We start from the raw sequence: 21,547 nt of genomic DNA on the forward strand, positions 1-21,547 counted from the left end.
AAAGTGATTATTCAGGTCCTGACTTATGAAGACAACACAATTAAGACTAGCTATCACATAACGCTGGTTTTAAATCCAACAAAACTAATGAAGCCAACCTAAAATCTGTCTGCATACAAGTAGAATGTTTTTGTGTCAAGTCAGAAACACTGATATAGAACAGATAAAATACCAGTGGAAAAAACCTGCCACATAGTTTATTAAATTATGCTAGGAAAGCACAATATGAGCCAGTCATAGAAAAAAAATCCCAAAAGATTACTTGAATAACAATGCTAGCAGACATATGGCAGTCTGTCTCCGGTAACTTTCTTACCGGGTTTCTGTCTGGCCAAAGTTACCTTAATCTCTGAAAACAAAACACCCAGGAAAATCTCTTCCTTTATACACAGGTTAATAAAATGTGTTTATCTGTAATTTATCTGCATATGTAGCTCAAATATCTAGGCAGCAGAGAAAACAAAAGGAAAAAAAAAAGTTCTGCCTGTAGTTCTAAAGCAACCCAATTCATTGTGCATCCACCTGCTCAAGCAACAGTCAGCCTTTCGGTTGTTTTACCTTTACTAGATGTGGTGCATCTTGCCTGTTTAGTTGATAATGTGGCAACTGGTCTCTACAGGCTATCCATGAATGTTTCAATACTTGCTCTGCTGTATACCGCTGATGTGGATCTACGTGAAGCATATGTGATAACAAGTCCTAGATAAAAATGAAAACCATGCACATTATTCAGTTAAAATAATCTTATGCAGACTTTAAAGCATTAACTAAGGCAGCAGTGAAAAAAATACTACCCTATATAGCAGGGATTAACACAATGCAAACATAGACACACAAAAGTCAGCAGATAAATTGGATCAGTCTGTGCCTCGACACTGCAGAAGTCTGAAAACAATGTGTTGTACTATTTAAACAGTTCAACAGAGCAAGCCTTTATTGTAAAGAAACCTATTGTTGTTTGTTTCATATTTCAGTTGCTTATTAATATAATCTTTTAAAAGACGAGAAATAATATTAAAATCTAGCAAATATTTTACAGAACAAAGCTATTATTTGCAGACTTCATTTGAACTATATATTTGGGGTCTGCTGACTACGTATTACAATTGAATTCATATACAGGGATATACTATTAATGAATTTTTCCTTCAAGGAACTATGTAAGCAGTAAAAGCAGCAGAAATGGACACTTGTATTTGCCTGTTCAGAAGCATTAGCAATAAGCTACTAATTACAATGTTGGTCAAAAGAAGAGCTGGGTGGGAAGGGCACAGAACAGATACAGGAATAGCTTGAAAGAAAACAAAATTTGAACAAGTTGACAGAATGTTCCCTTTGCTAGGTACAAAATGTTAAGCATTCTTCCATATACTGAAGTGAATTACTTGTGCTAAGACAGCATCAGCCAATAAGCATTCTGAATCACTCCTACCAAAATGAACAAGTAGCAAAGTTCTAAGGGATCAAGAAAAGATTTAATATTAATGCCAAGCTTTATAAAAGGTAACACTGGTGACTAAGATACCTACAGACCATGCCAATACCAAGCCCAGACAACACATACAGCAACTGATGAGTGCTGCTGCCTTTAAATAATAGGGGCAACTGTATAATCAAGCTGATCAAGAGTTTTTGGCAAGACAACCAAATATGTTTGGCTGTTAAAGCACTAGTTTAATTGCTGGAAATACTAACAAAGACAAAAGATCTGATGAATTCAGCATTGAAATATTAACCTATTCATGCAAGACTAATTAGAACTAACAGTAATTGTAAAAAGTCCTCCTTCCATTTAAGGAATCCACAAACACCTGATTTTGATTCAAGCAAAAACAAGAAATAGAAAACCCCAACTGATTATTAGAAAAGCCTATATTGGGACCTATCTTATTTAAAAATCTTCAAGAATCAGTGACTGGGGAAGGAAGAGAGTGCACTCTCATTGAGTTTGCAGTGGGACACCAAGCTGGAGGTGTGGAGAATGGGCTGATGAGTACAAGGGCAGGGCAGCCATCCAAAGAGACATAGGCAGGATGGCAAAGCTTCTTCCCCTGACAGCAGACAAGCATTGGAAAAGGCTTCCCAGGCAAGCTGTTCAGACACCACCCTTGGATGTTTTTAAAGTCAGGCTGAGTAAAGCCCTGAGCTACCTGGTCAGATGTCACAGCTGACCCTGCAATGAGCTGGAGGTTTGGCCACATGATCTTCACTACAATAACGTTTGCAAGCAACAATGGCACACTACTGCGTTAGACTAGTCTGTTTTATGTTCATTCAAATTATACAAAAAAAAATGAGAACAAAACACATCTACACCTTTGCTGCATCTGAAACCGTGTCCCAGTTGCCTCCACTTAAGGAAAATTTTCCACTGCCTATCCGTACCAGGATCTCCTCTGGAGTATCATTAGGACCATTGGCAAATGGAGTATAGCTGTTGAAAAGAAAAACAAAGGAAAACCAAAATGCCTTATTATAGGTAAGAAGCTGCAAGAAACTGGTAAAATCTCATGAATCATTACAAGTCTGCTGATAGAAACACATGATATACTGTTAAATACTTATTATATTAACATTTCATCTTCAGAATTATATTAATTGTAGTTAATCAAATATAATAATAATGATGTTGATAATAATAAAGCTTAATAATAATAATGCCTTCTATCTCAGTGCTTTGAAAGCTCTGCATAGAAGATCAACAGCATCATCAACAGAGGTTTAGGAATGATCCCAGACAGTTAGTTTTAGTCTTCCAGTTGATGTACTTAAAAGGAACAAAATGGAAAGACAGGAATTCATGCTGGACCACTCCTACCCCCTACTTTTAACTTGCTATACCTTTTATTCAGACAACGTTTCTCAAGTGTGCAGGCAGCATACTGCCCAGTATCTATCTGCATATTTGCATTTAAATCATAGAGGAATCCTAGCTTTTATGACAGAATCGTGGTGGTGGCGGTGATTTTACAAGAAGTACAAATTTATCAAGGGGAACAGTTTCCAATAGATAGTGTTTATCTATAAGACAAAAAGTATTTGGCCACTGAGCACCTCATAGTGCTTAATGGAAGTTTAGAGGTTTAGAAAACTTAAGAGATTACAAGCCAGTGTGCTCTACAAAAGGGCCAGGTCTCAAGTCTGGGACAGGAGATACAAAGTGGACTATAAGGGTGCTAGAGTGGGGAGGACAAGGGGCAGAAGGAGAAAGAAAACACTACATACTTTTACAGACCAAGTTGTCTCCTGGAAACTGGGGCAGACTGGCATCTCTCAGTCATGTACTATAGAAGAGAAACCTTGAACCTACCTATGAGATAAGCCTACTTTACGTACGCATTTATTTAAAGATTCCTGTTCCACTGCAGTGTCTCTGACATTCTGCATTCAAAAATCAGTCAGGTAATATCTTATCATTTTAACAAAAACATGGATTCACACAGCATGCTGGAATCTTAGGTAAACAGAAAAGCTAAGAAATAGTTCTCACCCTGCCAACATTGTGTAAAGAAGAACACCCAAGCTCCATATGTCACATGCAGCATCATATCCCTGTCTCATGAGAACCTATAAAACAAAAAGCATTAAAGACTTCTCAGTATTAAAAGACCACCCCAAACCAATACCACTGCACAGCCTAAGGAAGGGTGAGTCAATCCCAGGATTGATTATTTTTGGATATACAGAGTACAGCAGCTACCAACAGTACTTCCTGTTCCCAGAATATAATTTCTGAAGATTTTCAGGAGGCTTATATCTCATTTTAAAGGGTGGATTCTGCTATTTTTAAAGCAGATTTATTATAAACATATGCACCAGTGTTTATTAAAGTATGTATAATTCTATTTAAGGAAAACTAGCAGAATTCTTTTTTTTTTTTTTTTTTCTTAAGCACTGCTACAAAATATAAGTACTTGATGCATCAAAAACAGCACTGAGAACACACATATCAGCTTAAGATACCTCTGGTGCCACAAAGTTTGCAGTGTAGCATGGAGTTAGAAGTAGTCCATTTTCTCCTCGAAGTTGTTTTGCAAATCCAAAATCACAAATCCTGATAGAATCGGCATTATTTGAATCATCCGTATATAAAATATTACTAGGTTTAAGGTCCCGATGCACTACCTTCAAACAAAGAAATTTTAAAATCCATCACTTAAAATTTGCATGTATATTTGTATATAATTTACATTTAGAAAAACTGTTCTCTAGGTTAACATACTTATTAAGAGATCTACACAATGATGTAGTAACTTCCAAGGAACAATAAATTCTAGTTCAAGGAATGTAATAAAAAAGCCTACTGGCTCATTATGCAACTGGAACATAACCATTTGCCCATGAGCCTAAGAGAACAAGAATCTGCTGTTTCATAAACTCTACAATAAAGAGTCTTATGGGCTTGCCAGAATAACAGGATGAGTTGTTCATATTATTCACATTTGTCATAAAATACTCAGAAAACCTCTTCCCTTCTGCCATAAAAAGCAAGCCAACTAAAGCACATAACTAAAGGCATGTTAATTCTAAGAAACGTGAAAGAAGCTATGTCATGGAGGAAATCACTCACTCCTTGGCAGTGCAGGTAGTCCACAGTCTTGGCTATAGTGTATAATACAGCGCTAGCCTCTCGTTCAGAGAAGAACTTCTGTCTGAGAATTCGATCAAGCAGCTCTCCTCCTTTCATCAACTCCGTGACAAGGTATATGAATCTACCATCATCATACACCTGAGGAGAAATTTAACAAGCGCATACATATATAAATACAGATTATCTCTTAAAAAGATCATCTATAATTATACATCCTAATAAATGAAAGTTACAGACTAGATTGTTCACCTCTTCACATATGAACATAAAGCACAAACAGCAGGGACTGTCAACTTTAATTCTGCAATGCAGGAGCCTTAAAGCAGGAAGTATAGGACAGCTTATTGGCATTCTGTGAGACATCAAGGTAATCAATTGTTAATTCATGAATCAAGTTTTTCAGACTAGGAACTTCTGCTGTAAGAGGAGCGTAGCCCTACTGCTCCTGTTGCTTTTCCCCTCCATGGATAATTTTTAGCTGCCAGCACTTTGCATGTACAGACAACATGCAGCTACTTTTCCAGATTCACATTGCCAACACATTAGCTACTTGCTCGAAATAAGATGAAACACAGTATTTGTAACTTTTACATAATTTCTCTGTGTAAACAGCACCTTACTGTATGTACTGCTCTTCCGATATATTTTACTATGTAAAAGAAGTTAAATGAATCCCAATAAGCTTTCTACATCTATATTTATTTGATTACTATGTAACAAGAAATAGCAGAGAAAGAGATGTACATACATCCTTTAAAGTAATAATGTTTGGATGTTGTCCATAACGCATGAGAATCTCAATTTCTTCTGAGGGGTCCCTCTTACTTTTATCAATTATCTGCAAAATACAGCAACAGGAAAAACAACTTGGCTAAACAAAGTGTTTATTCCCACTTCAACAACAGAATAAAAAAGAAAAATATTTCTAGAGTTCATTATTTCTTACTAATCTCAATTAATTAATCTTCCATCTTCACATCCCACTGCTTATTCATTTCTTGCTCTATCCTTACTACCCATTAAAATTATGTCATTAACGCAGTCCATTCTGCTCCAATGGACAAGGAAATGCCGTGGACTGTGTGAAGCATCTCTAATTCCCTGCAGCCCCGTTCCACCCTTGTGGATTTTATTTTATTTCAGGTGTTATCATCATGCAGTACTTTCAGGCTTCCAGACCGTAATTGCAAAGCCAGATCTTCAAAACCTTACCCACAAAAAGAAGAGCTAAAGAAGCCAATACAAAATTTCAACAAATGAAGCAAACACCATTTTTTACTTCCCACAGCATCTAAATATCTCCACTGCCTAGAAAATTCAAGCATTTAAATTTACAAAACTACTACTCAATAGTTTCAGAACTGTCACAATGAAATTTATTTAAAGTACCTTCACAGCAAACTCCATATTTGTAGCTATGTGGATACATCGCTTGCAAACGGAGTAGGAACCAACACCAATATCTTCCTTCAGTTCATATACATCAGTAAATTGTGCGCTGTTTCCATGAAGCTGCTTAACAAACAAACACATACAATCTGTCACCTAAAACAACAAAATGCTCGTTGCCCATAGTACTGTTTCCAACAGCAAAAGTTTTTTCTGGTTGCCCACACTTTCTCTTATGAATTCTGCCTTCAGAAAAACAGCAATACACTCTAGAATTTAGAAATATCCCATGGAAACATTTTAATAATGCCGATTTTAAGTCTCCCCAACGAAAAAAAAACAGGCTGCAAACATTAAATATTGGTCTTTGGCATGCCAAAAAAGTTTCCCAAAAAATATACCTAGGACGTACCTGTACTATTGGCAGTATATTGGTGAGTGGTGATATTTTATGATCTTCTACAGTAGTAGTTGCCACAAAACTAAATCCTTTAAAGAGCTGATGTGCATTCGCACTAGGTGGGACTCCTGGAGAATCTAGTGGCATACACATTTGATTAGCGTGGCTAAATCCCAATAAGGCAATTTTTTAAACATTCAGGAGAGGTATGTTAGAAACAACATTTTGAGGCAAGGGGAGCAAACAAGAGTAACACCAGATGGTGAGCAAGACTTCCAGTCATTTATCTGTCTTCTCTTTTTTGATACCAAACACAAAGCAAGTATTCCTTCGTTTCATCTAAAACTGCAAGATACTGCAGGAACTAGTGTCAGAATACATGTTTTTGGGAAGAAGTCTATTAGAACAACACTGCTACTTATGAGAAAGAAATAAAGATCACAGTCTTATGATCAAGGACTGCATAGCAAAGATGAGTGCCCACAGATTTGCTACTTCAGTGGTATATGCGCTGCTGGCAAGGCAGAAATGAGACAAGATATTCAATTAGTAATACTACTGAATAACTAGAACCAAGTTTTTCTCAAAATATATGTACTTCTGAATCCACTGAAATTTCACAGGAAGCACAGCTTGATAATTCTGTGTAGCCTATTAGAACCATAGACGTTCTCCAAACACACATGACGAGTGGTTTTAAAAGTAAGATGCAGCAGTGAAGAAAAACTCACAAAAGAAAACCTGAAGTGAAACCTGAAGCATACTAAACAGTGTTTGCACTTGCTTTGTTTCCAAGTTCAGTTACTTGGAAATTTTTGTGGTTCAATAACTAAAGGGATATTTTAAAGATAAATTCTCATAAGCTTCTTGAAACTATTGGAGATGTCTTTTCAACAGATCTAGTCGTACAGGTACCCAGTCCACTGCATCTTCCCCACAGCTCTTTACCTTTGCATCACCATTTTCTAAGGAGTAAAGTCGAATTCAGCATGGATAGTGAACAGCTCAATGAAAAGGTATTACAATACTAGTTCTAAGATTTAATTTGAATAATTATAGTAAGCAATGGGCTTAAGAAAGTTACTTGAAGCAAGTAATTTTCAGTGGAATACTGACTCTAAAAATAACCACTGCTGCAATCAAATTTAGTTTACTTATTGTAGCAAATGCTTTCCCCCACAAGCACTGCATGTCTGTCCTAGCATCTGAATTATGGTTTCAAAGTTATGGCTGATTCACCAACAGGAAAAAAAGGAATATAAAAGTATAGCAAAATATTTCAAAGAACAGAAACCACCAAGAGAACATACTCCTTCAAAGTATGGGAAACCTGTTACACCCTTTCCTTTTAACTTTTGACTTTTTTGTTTGTTGTTGTAACACTAATCTGACCCTCTTGTCCCACAAACCTCACCAGCTTATAACCATGCACAATTACCTTTTGGTGTTTTTGCTGTGAATTCTGGATCAAAACAGAAGGTATCTTCTGGCTTTCCAGAAGCAGGTTTAAATGGAGGTTGAATTTCTCTTCTGAACAGTTTCTAAAGTAGGAGGACAAGATCATAAAACTAAGAGTGAATGAAACTTCCACAGGTGCTATAATTTTGCAAGCTAGAGGGTAAGCAACTCCAATACTATTATTTAATTAAAACAGTTTTCTGAAAGAGTGAATAATATATAGCACGTAGAAAACCACAAATATATATGGAAAGACTGCTTTACTTTCATGGAGCTTTGATTTGAATTGTTACAGTAAATGTTACCAAACAAGTCAAACAATACAGAACTCTTTTTCCTTATTCTTCTGAATGTGCCTCATCTACCAGATCAGTACTTTTAGAACTCCAACAGGCTGTTGTCACTAGTTCCTCCATGGCTTATCCAGAAAAACATGGAATAGCCATAGCACATCTTACTTCCTGCCATTATCTCAGACCTGGTTCAGAGCTCTTTTGTCAGAACCCTGAAAAACCCACACCAAAGGGAAGACATGGAACACAGTCTTCACCTTGGTCTTCTGGGTCCCAAAGACTTCTCACGAGTGATAGGCATGTACCTTTTGGCAAGGAATTGCCAATTCTTAAAGCTCTATTCCATTTTTTTCCTGTTCTAATAAACTAAATCAGGGGGGAAGAACGGAAATATGCTGTAAAAAAATGCATTGCCCTGGTTATTTCAAATCTGCAATAACCCCCATTCACAGTTAAGGAAAAGTCAAGCAATGTTGCAGCCCTATGCAAAGTTCATGAAGTCCTGAGAACATTTTCTTGGTATTTCTCTCATCCTTTCAGACCTGTTTTTTTGCAGTTCTTCTCATTTAATCTTCCTGCACAAAAACATGCAACATATTTCAATAAAAAGATAAATTAAAAAAACAAAAAAACCCCCACAAAACACACAACCGAGGAAGATGCACCTGAATTCATCCAAAGAAATAATGAGATAAAATACAGGAGTGGTCATCAGCACTGTAGTGAAATAAATACAAAGCACTGCCAAATTAAAAAAAAGAAAAAAAAAAAACAAAACAAAAAACCAGAAACTCTGCAGATCTTTCAAACTTCCTGATATTTAAAACAAAAAAATTTACAGGACTTACGAAGCATTCTAACATGAAAGTCTTGCTGTTACTGAAAACTCTACTTGCTAAACAGGACTTTATGGTAGATACTGCATAAACACAGCTAGAAAAACCACCTTCTCAGAAGCAGATACAAGAGATAAAGAGAAGTATCACAACAACAGGCTTTAAAGAAACGCCTGAGCACAGTATTGGCTGGCATTGCAGGTAGTTCTGTCTGTATCCTTTTGTAGGCACTATAGCAAAGGAGTGTTTTCAGAGTGGGTTTATCTGATATAGAGCATCTGGAGTTTGAGAATGTTTCTGGAAACACATCTCAAAAGATTATGCAGTTGTCTAACTGCAGAGGAAAAGCTTTAAGGTGCTTGTTAAAAATTTAAGCAAGCAGTCATGAACTTGTACAGACTCCAGATCATCTCAGTCAATACTTGAACTGTGAACACAGTATGACTGATAAAATCAGGATGTGTTGCAGCTAACTAGAGAGAAGTCACAGCGAGGTTTTGCGCCCCACATGGAAGCACTAGACAGACATTTACTGAAGAGAAGGATTCCTGCACACAGGCAACATGCGCATCCCCCCCCCGACTAGAGTGTTCTAACAGACAATTAAAGCTTTAGAATGCTGCAACTCTTCATTATTTAGAAAGAAAATGCATGGTTTATAATTATTACTCTCTATACCATAAATACTACAGCTCCACATGCCAAGATTACAGAAGCCAGAATGTAACAGTCAGCAGTCCTGCAATGTTTACTGTGCCTTATTCAGATACAAGTACTTATAATGCTACAACATGTAGAAAAATTAAAACCAGCATCATTTGATTCATTTTGTACTTACATTCCAGTCAACAGTAGAAAAAAAAGGATGTCTCTTAATTTCTTCAACTCCATCTGATCCAGCTCCTGAGCAAAGAAAATACTGTATTTATAACACTCTGGGTAAAGTTTTGAAGATGACTGCACTAAAAAATTAGTTAATTTCTAAATACTTTGCACAGACACGGTTGAGGGAATTACAAATACAGCAATATTCAGAAGATGTAAAATACTCAATTAAGGAGCATACACCTTATCAGGGAGGCAAATGGATTACAAGAAGCCATAATACAGTCAATTATCTTTGCTCTGACACTGTCAAAGACTTGGCTCACTGCTACAGTCACTGATCGAAGAAAGTAATCATTCATTAGCCAGCCCCAGGAAGTCATGATCCAAACTAACAAAAAATGGTAGCTAGACCTAAATGTTACTGACCATCCAGACCCTGAGAGTCTCTAGCAACTACTTCCTTTAAATAATCAACTTAACCCAACTACTTTTATTTCCAAGATCCAAATAAATGAACCAACCTAATCTATTTGATGGGTTCCTTTTAAACAACATCCTCAGAAGACTTTGTGCTTCAGGGCTGAGGAACTGAGGCATTCCAAGCTTTGCTCTAAAGGAAAACAGAGACCAAGTAAAAAGAAATATATCTTGCCAAAAACTGTCTACATAGAATTCATTCCACAATCTGATGTATCAAGGATCTATTCCAAAGTCTTGTAGAGTGTACATATTGAAATCATCAGCTTTTAAGTTTCACATTATATAAAAAAAACCAAACCCAAACCTAAACAAAAGCCCAAAACAAATCTGAACAAAAAGACACCCTGAACCACAGCTAAGCCCCCAAAACAAGCTTTATACTAAAACAGAGTAAAACAATTCTCAGGAATACATATTTTCAAAGATATCTTCATGTCACCAGGAAGTATCATCAAAATACCTCCACCAAAATCAATGCCAAAAGAGACTCACCAAATCCCAAATTACTTGGCCCTGAAGTGATTACTAATATTCCTCTTGAAACAAAAGCCTCAAGAAGTAGAAGCCTCATTAAGCCATCATATAAAAAAGCTTACTGACTTGCTAAGGCAAGAAGCTCTTCTGCAGAACTGTAGTATCACTTCAAGCGCCAAGTCAGGCTAGTGATCCAATCCACCTGTTTTTACAGGTAATAACACTATAAACTCATACTCAGGGTAAGCTCAAACTGCTGTACATTGGTAAGAAGAGAGCTTCTCTCTCATCCCCTTCCCTGACTATCACCCCTTCAAAAGGCTCAAGGCTCTACATGTGGTCAAAAGGAAATTCTTTGTTAGCTAAGTGCAAATAAAGATGAGAACATATTTGCCCAACAGCTGCAATTACTAATTACCAGTTTACCCAGTCTGCCCTGTTAGGCAGCTTCTGGTGTAACTGACGTAATTTAATATGAAAAATGCGAGCATGTATGTGCACTCTCCATATCTGCATACACAAAGCAACACCTGATTACCTACTGCTTACAAAATAAAGGATGCAGTAACAGTCTAATAACATCATGAGCGGTAAATAATGACGGTATAATTCACTGTACTTTTTTTACCTTTATTACACACCTACAATAAAAATACAAGTTAATCCTTAAGTTTTTAATTCCTGCATATGCTTCATTGTATTTTTGTGGTCTGGGTTCTAAATCTTTTGGGAAGGGGGCTTGGCTTTTTGGTTCCTGTTCTTCCTAAAACTCTTCAAGCACAAGCAGCTACAACAAGCTGTTAAAACATATTTAAATGACATTTTCTGACTTTCCAAAAGTAAGAAGATATACTTACTTGAGTATCATATTCATAGTTTCATTTCGATCTTTACCTTGAAATGGTAGTGTACCAGTAAGCATTTCAAACTGAAAAGAACAAATGTTAATCTAAATCAACACTTCTTCCCCCACTGCTCAAAGTGTTAAGTACTGTACTGTTCCCTATCTCTACATGAGACATACTGCCTTGAGCTTTTAAAAGATTATCCAAAAAGTTCACAAATCTAAAATTTGGTTGTCATTGGCACTTTACATGATAACAACAGTGGCAAGCGAGACACAATGATGATGTAGGAATATTTTACATCCATAAACTACTCTAAGTAACAAAATCTCCTCCACAACCAAGTCTTAGATGTTGCCATACTCTGAAAAGAGCAAGAAGAATAAATTCTAAAACAGTACTTTACTTTTAATTTCAATGTGCATATTTCAGCCTGATGTTCTAACACATCATGGCATAGGTGTGCTAGCAGTTACTGGTTTATTTCACTACTACACTCCAGTATTCATTCAACAGGCTTACTCTTAAAAAATGCAATTAATATTCCATAAAACCAAGTCTTCAGGGTTGTTTTTTTTTCTAAAACCACCAATAATGGACTACATGCGATTGTTTTGGTTCCTGACAAGTACTCCTTACAGGGCTAAGCAGGTGAAAAGGGAATTTTATTCAGATTAGTTACTATTTCAGGTGACATCCAGTTATTATCTCTTCCCCTTACCCAAGCATTAGTAATTAGATCTGGACAAGCTTATTCTAACAACATTACTTCACATTCACTTAGACATATGCAATGTATTTGTGACCTTAAGCAAGGTAAGCAACGAAGCATACAGTACCATGAGAACACCAAAGGACCACCAGTCAGCACTCTGGTTGTGCCCTCGCCTGTTTACCACTTCAGGTGCCATGTATTCTACAGTACCACAGAAAGAATAGGCCTTCTTCTCTTGATCTACTGATTCTTTGCTGAGTCCAAAGTCTACAACAACAGCATTACAAGAATATAGCCAGTAAAGACCTTTAGGAAAAAAACAATACTGTACACAGTAGTTCAAAGTCAAAGTGTTGACAGCTTTTGCTTGCTTGCTTTCAGAATACTGTGTCATTATCCTAGCTCTTCAGGAAACAAGAAACTGCAGAGATCTAGAAATACTGCACACAACCAATTTACTACATACCATTCTATAAGCCCTATTAAATTGATTAGCTATCAATATTACTACTCAAAATATTTGAAATATTACAAAATATTACATGATTAGAGCCTTAAGATAATCAAAAGATCTCATCTCTGTTTACTGCCTGCTTTATTCACATAAAAAATTGGATATAAGTAAAAAACAGGTTCAAAGAGAACTCAGTCTGCATGGTCTAGCATTACGGAATGATGAATAAATAAAAATCAGACTAAAAATATTGTTGTTATATAAGGCAACATGGTTCTGCAACCTGACTCAAACTCAGTCATCTTGTGTATCTGTTCACTTTACACCCAGAATCCTTTTTCTTCCCTAGCTTGAACAATGCCACTGAATACACAAGTCCTTGATATTTGCCCAACTCTCAAGAGTCCCTTTTTTCAAAGGGGAAATGACTGCTAATCAATAATCCCATAAATTACTCTTTCCAGTCTCAGAAGGAAGTGAGAATTTTAGGAGATAACTAGATTTGAATATATAATGCTGAATTTTAAAAATTATGCAATTTATAAACATGATTTCTTTCCATCATTATTTTAACAATTTTTTGAGTTTAAAAAGCTTAATTTTATCTTGGAATCTAGTAAGTAATATCTATAGATAAAATATATACTGAAATCTAGAATATAAAAGCATAACCTGAAATATAATTTAAAGCTTGCAGAAATTGATTGCAATTTGATTTCCAGATAGTCTTGCACATTTGTAATTTCCTAGAATTTATGTATTTTAATTGTTGCTCACAGAACATTGTTCTGCAATTTTATATGCATTTCAAAGTGATAATCTAGAAAGGCAAAAAAAGAAGTAATATTTCAGAAGTCTCACTGTGCACTAAAATCTTTTTATGCCAAAAGCACCTCTGCTCCCTTTTAAAAGTCTCAGTCAGCAAGTATAGCCTGTCTCTACCACCTCTGTTAAAAGGCATAGTAAATCTTGATACAGCTCACTTTCTAACCGGAAGGGTGGATAGTTTGAGTTATTAACGCACCACCTCCTGAACTAAAGCTGCCTTAAAAAACACATTCAATGGCTGGCTTTTTATTTCCAACTACTTTTCTTAAATTTTAAACACAGCAATTAGAATATGCAGTTAGCAATATTGCTGTTAATACTGCAACCCTATCCACGCAAACATTAGCCCTGAAAACTAACTTCAGGGGAACCTGCATGGACATAAGGATCTGAAAACTGTGAGACACAGCCTCTGGTGATCTACAATACTTCAATAAAAGTACTTTTATAAAAAAAATAACCTTTACATAGACAAGCGATACAGATTTAAGAAGTCTGTCTAATAAACCAATTTCTAAACAGCTAAATACTGGCTCACACATAATCTAGCCCATCACTATACTTGTCTTAGGCTTGTAACTAAAAGCTTGTACAGGAATATGTTCAGAAAGTGCTATACTAGTAAGTGTTACCTACCTGTTAACTTGATATGTCCTGCTTCATCAAGCAAAATGCTGAAAATTAAAATTCACATTCACCAATACACATAAAGAGGAATGTTTACATAAAACATTTTAAACATAAAAGTTAACAATTTTGATCTCCAACGGCTGTTACTAATTTAATAAGCCAATATTATTTCATCAAAATCACTTTTTTTTTTTACATTTACACAGTCTAACAATAATATTTGTAATTTTTTACATCACTATAGTAGAAAATGCAAAGCAACAAGCAAAATACATGTAATAGTGGTAAAATACATTTTACTTTACTTTTCTGGCTTCAGGTCCCTGTATACAATTCCCAAGCTGTGAAGGTGATCCAAAGCAAGGGCCAGTTCTGCGAGGTAGAATTTCACATCTTCCTCTGTAAACATAACCTAATAAGAACTGTATAGATTTACCTTCTGATCTTGTCTTCAGTTTTTAAAACTGCAATCTAAAAAAAATAGTCCTGTCTGCCTGAATTTCAAATAAGTTTTAGAAGTACTTTATGAGCTCATAATTCGTTAATTCACCTAACAGAAATTACATACTAATATAGGCTAATCATCAAGTATACAGTCGAACTACCTGCAATACTTAAGCAAAAACAGAGCATTACTACAGAGCATTAGCTAACTTTTAAGGTAATAAATGTTACACCAGCACTCCTGACACAATCCTATATTGACTGCTTTCCACTGCATTGTAAAATTTAGTATATGACTGCTGTATTGACTGACTGTCTTTGAATTCACATTAACAATATGTAGAAAAAGCAGAAATACTTTTTCAGAAGTACAAAAAGTAGAACTGGTGAAAGCAACAATTTCATGAAAATCTGTAGTAGGAGCTGAAGAACCTACCCTGCTCTTCTGAGGAAAAGGAAATTGAAGAAACCTAGTGAGATACTGAAAAACTGACTGACGATACATACAGAACATTTGAGTGATGCATTTCTACCCTCCATATTCAACTGGCTGCTTTTCATCTCACATACAAGAATTGTACCTGCTTTGCCTCTTGTCGTGTTCTACAAATTACTGGAATTGAATCTGAGGTTTAAGTGAACTAGTCCCTTATTTATTGAAAACACAAGGAATAAGGAGAACAACCATCTCAACTGCACAGCAGATAGCTAACAACACTTAAATTAAGGTAACTGGGCGTACCAATTTAGCAGTACACTAATCTATACTTTGAATTGCACATATGTAATCTGCTCTACTGGCAACAGAAATATTCCTAATTTCCATAATGATAGGTATTAACGTTCTGCGAACAATAAAGCTGTTATGCTATACTGTTTTACCCATATTTTTTAAAGAGCAATATTGATACAGGCTTTTATCTGTATTCAGAAGAAACTCTGGATATCACTAATTCTTGGAGTAGTCAAAATGCAAACCTCAGAATGCAATGACGTTAAATGGTATTCTACAGTCTCCCAATAATCATTTCACTTAAAAATGCTTTCTGTGTTAAATTAAACATGATGCAAGTCAACTTCATTAAATGTTACTAATGAAAACTTCATTATATACTCATTTCACCTCCACAGCTGAAACTCTTCTATGCATATTAGAATTTAAACGCCAACAGAAGTGTTTTAATAACCTCAGACTAAACCCAATTAATTTAAAATAATCCTTGTGAGGCAACTATGAAAAGCCATGGGGAATTTACCCTCACGGATATTGTCCCCATTTTTGCTTTTCCATGTACTTTTGAAAATACTTAATCTTTCCATCATAAAATAAAAAGCCCTGATTTTTTTTCCCTTATCTACATACACAGTAAATGTTTAAAAGAAAATAACTGAAGTCTTCCAAAAACAATTAGAGGTTTAACAATAACAAAACTTGATAATTATTACTTTATTCCCAAAGGGAATAAATACACCTTTCAAGCACCTAGCTAGTAGTATTACGGATAGACTTGCATCCCTTATTTAAGAATATTGCAAACTGAGTAATCCCAGCTGTGTTAGTGCTAAAGCTCTTCCTGCTACAACACAATTTCTTCTATAATTAGACATCTTATATCAAAGCAGAACTTGACCTCTTTCCTACATACTGTTCCAACAACTCTTTGCAAGTCAGTTGGCTTGTTTAAGCCTTTTGACCTCCATTTTAGTCTTAGTAATCAATTTTGAGCTCAATTCTTAGACATAATCACTCTTTTACCAAGGTCAGCTTTTTATAAAAAGGAGAACCCCTCTCCCCCCTTTAAATTCTTCCTTCTCTTTTGCCTGTTCTTAAAGTCAAGCTTGGTTTTTACCATAAGTACATGAGGAAAAAAACCTAGCGCATGGCTTTGCATACTGGGGACACAACCACCTCCATGTCACGAAGGATCAGCCACATACCCCATTTTCCCATTTAAGAAAGCATTATTTCCTATGTATTAGCAATACAAACATATTTACAGGGGTGAAAACACTGAAAAGCCCTCTTACTGAGAAGCTGTTGAGAAATTGCCATTAAAAATTTAAATCTTTTATGAAAGTTTGAAAAGTTTGCAGAAAGAAAAGTCTCATAAGCATGCTCATAATACTTAAGGTAGCATATAATAAATATTTAATGAAAAAGGTTTAAAAAAGCCTCACAACAAAAAGCAAGCTGCATCCTATTCCCTCCTCTGAAGCTCTCACTCCAAAAAAAAAGCAAAAATTGAAAGGAAAAATTAAAGGTGCAGTTGCACACCAATGTTAGATGAAAGGAAGTGGTTTCAAAAATACTCAATTTACACTTTGTGAGATTAAGCATTAAGATTTGCATTACAGCATTCTGAAATTTTACAATGCAGCAGAAATCTCTCAGAGATGCAGGCTTCCAGAAGCACTTAAGCTGACTATGAGCATGAGAACTTCTACATCCTCTTCCTTCGTTGCTAAATTTTAATTTACTTCAATTAGGTTTCTAAGCAACAAAACATTTTTAGACAAAAGAACTGCACTTTGCAGATACCAAATTAAAACTTAGACTTCTAATCAATACACACACATGTTACTTAAGGTTACAGAATTTATTCTAGAATATGTAAGGAAAGCCCAAATAAGTTATTAAAAACTTGACTATGACAAGATACATGGGAGAAACAGCTACAGAAGACAATACTATATTGACAAAAATTCTTAATATTAAGTGAAGATAAAATTTCAGGTACTTACCTCTTTGGATAATCGTGTGAATACATCTCCTCCCCTGAGAAAATCCAGTATTAAATATAGCTTCCCTTCAGTCTGAAAGGCTTAAATAAACAAATAAACAGATCAATGGCTGTGTGACAAAGATGATTTACAAAACAGATCTGAATGCTTTTACAATTTGGAAATTTCAATGAAAGGCAATACTTTTGTTATGGATCTGAAATAACTCAGCAGCACATGAGGTAATTTCCTGAATGATCACTTGCTTCTTGTAGAGGACAATCTTAGTCATAAGAGATCATTAAAATACTGTCATTTCTCCTTTGTCAAACAGGGAAAAACCAAGTATGTGAATTATTGTGTTTTGGCTTTATTCAATGAAAAGCAAAAAACTCTCTGCAGAATTTGCCAGAATCTTCCAAATCTTTAATTTCAAGAGGACTCAACCTAGAATTTCCTTTCTTTTCTAGCCGTATTATTTAAAGTTGCTAGAACCTAATTTGGGCACTATAAAACTGAGAAAGAACAAGATCAGCTATGCCTTCAAGTATGAAAGAAACTTTCAAAGCATGTAGCAAAAACAAATACCAACCATAGTGCAGCTTGACGATAAATGGATGATTTACTTCTACTAATATATCCCTCTCCATTTTTGTACGAACTCTATCCCGAACTGAGGGGAAAAAAGAAAAGACTAGGATGAAGCAAAGATATTTGGTATAATACAAATTGAGTAGAAATTATTTCTAAAGCAACACTTTTCCTTGTAATTTATAACTTTAAAGTCTCTCACAAAATACATACTTTCAGATAACAAAACTCTAGTTTTTAACTCCTTGACCCATATTCATTATTGTCTTCAACTTCCTTCCCCTCCAACACATTCCAATATTTTCTTATAATCTATACTACTTTCAAGAAAAAGCTCACATCTACATTTCTAGGCAGCTAACTTCAGTGTCTGAATTAACTATCTGGACTGAATATATATTTTCTGTCTTTTCAGATTACTTTTTCCTCTCCAACTAGTAACAATCCCTCTTTACACACAGTGAACTTGCACGCATTAAAGTTTCTTCTGAATGACAAACCAGTGAGTTAGCTTGCTACGGCACCTATAAAAGGGAACGATCGACCAATTTTAACCACAGTAGAGCTCTAACTTAAAACAAAAGGAAAATTGTTTATGAAATTAATTTGGTTTCATATAATGATCAGACTAAACAAAATGAAATGATGCAATTTTAAAGTTTGAAAGAGCACTGTTAATCATGTAACTAAAGCTATTTGGCCAAATTTAAAATAATTCTAAAACATGACAAAAAGATAACAAAAGCTACCATCAAAGAAGAGTTATGAACTCCCTCAAAAATATGTAACATAAAAAAAACCCACAATTAAAAAAAAAGCTTTAAAAAAGAATATTTACATGAGTCATTTAAGAGATAGAGGTTCACTGGAAACCATTTTCTAAAGCTCCAATTCAAAAGACACACGTACCTTTTAAAGAAGCTTTTTTCAATACTTTCATTGCATAAAGTTGCCCAGCATCAGGACCAATTATTTTCCGTACAAGGAAGACCTGGTAATACAAACCCCATTTTTAAAATTACTCCTGAAAATCTTTCATGTAAACACTAGATTAAGCTGACTTAAATAAGAAACCACATTATTTTATGTCTTTACCTTAAACTTCATTAATACAGACAAGGAGATAGCATGTCCCTAGTCCCATCCCACTCCTCGAAAAGTCCATGCAATGAAAAGGATACCAAACATTCATAACGTCTTTTTGCATCAGCAAGCTTACTAATCAAATATGCAACTACCACAAAGCATTTGCAAACGTCCTATTTATTTCAGACAGCTTTCAGTGTTCTTTCCTAAGTATACACCTTTAAAGGAAAAGCAAAATTACATTCCCTTAATCAGATTAGAGGTACGTACACCACCAAGCTCTCTGAAGTATTAAGCTTCGTCATAAACTATGCATTCTTTCCTACAGCAAGCCATTTAAATGAGTACTTATTTGATGAGTACTTATTTGATAAGTACTTATATAAATCTGTATCTTTATATTCCTTTCTTGGAGAAAGACAATTCTGCCTGGTCTGGCACCTCCTAAGAGACTTCTGAGTTTTAAGACCCAAGTCTCAAATACGTAACAGGCTGTATTAATGAATTCTGCAAGAGTGGCAAGATGAAAGTAAGGAAACCTCACCATTCAAGATCAAAGCACCCTTTCCCCCTGGAATAGCAACTCCAACAGGTCTTTCTACTCTTTTCTTTCCAGGGGAGTTTTAAAGATAGATGGTATATAACTTGACACTAAGAAAAGCATAATATTAGATAAAATCACGCAGTACAAATACATTTATCTCCAGTGAGTAACATTCTAACTACTAGTCTTTCAATTTACAAAATGGCTTGGTATGTGCTCCTGTTTCCAAGCTGCTGTTCTTATAGTGATTATCATGAGGAATGTTTGTACCATAAAAAATAATGTACTATCAAAAGAGAATGCCAAGAGCTACCCAAAATGGCCTCTGTGATCTTACCTTATTCAGGTGTTCATTAACACTAGATTTGTTTACATATATACTTCAACAGAAGTCATTAGATAGCTAGAAATTAGATGTTTAAAAACTAAGCATACAAGCTTGCAACATTCTCCATTCTAGAATGAGAAATTCATACACTGCCACTGACCACGTTCTACAGGGTTGGGAGAGGGGTAGTTTTTATCTTAAGCTCTGGTTTGTAAAAAAATGTCATCGTGCTTCAAGGTTATTGGGCTTTTTGTTTTGTTTAAATTCTGCCTAATGATTGATCTGCAGCACTGCTCTCCTGTTACATGATGTTGATGCTCAAATAGTAAAGGGAATAATTCAGACACCAGCAAATAAGAAAACATCTCTAGAGTAATACACTCACAATTACAAAAGTATTTATAAGCCTATACAAGTATTTTAGTGCTTAATAACTAGCAGCCTGCGAGAACGTAAGGAATTCACATAGAAGTTACAAATTTCAGCCAATAACAACCAAAAAAGTTGATACTCAAAACTGCTCAAGCACCATCTATTTAACCTGCAGACAAAGTCTCCATAATCCTGCACCTTGCAGAGATGCAATGACTGATTATTCAATTGAAAAGCAGATTCAAAGTGGCCACATGTGCAAGATGATTCAACTAAGCAAATCGAAGATCATCTTCAGCAGATCAAGTGCTAAAGCTTTAGATTATCAAAGGCTGAAGAGAGAAATTCAGTAATGGACATGAAGTTTAACCCTCTATTTCTGTGAAGCAGTGTTAAATCCTGCAGAGATGTCAGAAAAGACAGGTAAGAGGATGGGCTGTAGCACTATAATAGACCAGAGAAAACAAACTTTGTGCTTGCTAAACCTAAAGGGAGATCCCTGGGAAGTATGAACTGGAAGGATTAAAACAAACACCATCAAGGCAACAGTCATTGATCTTTGTTGTTTGTTTTCCCTTTTCAATAGAAAGCAACAAATAGCAGACAAAATGAGCTCTGCTCAGATTTGCAACAGTCCCATCCAGTTCTTAAAGCCAGTTCATCAACCAAGCACTGCCAGGTTTTGAGAACTCTAAAATAGATGTCTCGCCAAGCTGGCAGGATTCTGAGCAAGAGCTTTCTTTAGGCTGTCCGGAGTCTGAACTTTGTTAAGTAAGAATCTGAGTCAGGGCTAAAAGGTCGGTACCAGATGTACTAACCTAAGATAGCTTAATACATCTCAAGTCAGGAGTAATAAATGCATGGAGCCTTTTAAGCCTTCAAGACATGTATGAGAGAACTGGCAACCAACATTACCAGATAAAGAAATATTTCCTAAGCTGTAAAGCATGAAGAAATACTTTAAAGTCTATTTTCTGAACTATCACTTATTTCCAAAATGCCTTCCTAATGTCTTCCTCCCCACATACAACTCTATGCAGAGATTTGTTCTTGCCATGAGACAAATAAAACCAGCACAAGAACAGGAAAACAGAAGCACGTGTAAAACTGATTGTCTGCTTGAAGCTGCAAAAGATCTAGTTTGAATCTGGTTTAAAACAATAAATTAGCTTCTTATACACTAGGATTAGTATTTCAACTAATGTGTTTAAAACTACTGACTGAGATACTACAGTCTTAT

The 21,547-nt window shown here is 35.4% G+C and overlaps 1 protein-coding gene across 4 annotated transcripts in view; it reads right to left on the reverse strand.

Moving 5' to 3' along the window:
• RPS6KA6 (ribosomal protein S6 kinase A6) overlaps positions 1–21,547 on the reverse strand; it is a 52,916-nt gene that overhangs the window by 16,712 nt on the left and 14,657 nt on the right. For 3 of the 4 annotated variants that reach the window (XM_065689443.1, XM_065689441.1, XM_065689444.1), the window contains exons 4-21: positions 18,887–18,968; positions 17,979–18,059; positions 17,408–17,487; positions 14,527–14,633; positions 14,228–14,265; positions 12,434–12,576; positions 11,607–11,677; positions 10,317–10,405; positions 9,806–9,870; positions 7,819–7,921; positions 6,393–6,517; positions 5,981–6,106; positions 5,340–5,429; positions 4,571–4,729; positions 3,964–4,125; positions 3,491–3,567; positions 2,317–2,434; positions 559–699 (exon numbers count right to left, since the gene is read on the reverse strand). In XM_065689443.1, coding sequence (XP_065545515.1) covers positions 559–699; positions 2,317–2,434; positions 3,491–3,567; positions 3,964–4,125; positions 4,571–4,729; positions 5,340–5,429; positions 5,981–6,106; positions 6,393–6,517; positions 7,819–7,921; positions 9,806–9,870; positions 10,317–10,405; positions 11,607–11,677; positions 12,434–12,576; positions 14,228–14,265; positions 14,527–14,633; positions 17,408–17,487; positions 17,979–18,059; positions 18,887–18,968 — 1,857 coding nt within the window. The remainder of the gene's footprint in view (positions 1–558; positions 700–2,316; positions 2,435–3,490; positions 3,568–3,963; positions 4,126–4,570; positions 4,730–5,339; positions 5,430–5,980; positions 6,107–6,392; positions 6,518–7,818; positions 7,922–9,805; positions 9,871–10,316; positions 10,406–11,606; positions 11,678–12,433; positions 12,577–14,227; positions 14,266–14,526; positions 14,634–17,407; positions 17,488–17,978; positions 18,060–18,886; positions 18,969–21,547) is intronic. The other variant, XM_065689442.1, reaches the window with a different exon arrangement.

The sequence above is a fragment of the Lathamus discolor genome, chromosome 9 (assembly GCF_037157495.1).
Source record: "Lathamus discolor isolate bLatDis1 chromosome 9, bLatDis1.hap1, whole genome shotgun sequence".
Lineage (NCBI taxonomy): Eukaryota > Metazoa > Chordata > Aves > Psittaciformes > Psittacidae > Lathamus > Lathamus discolor.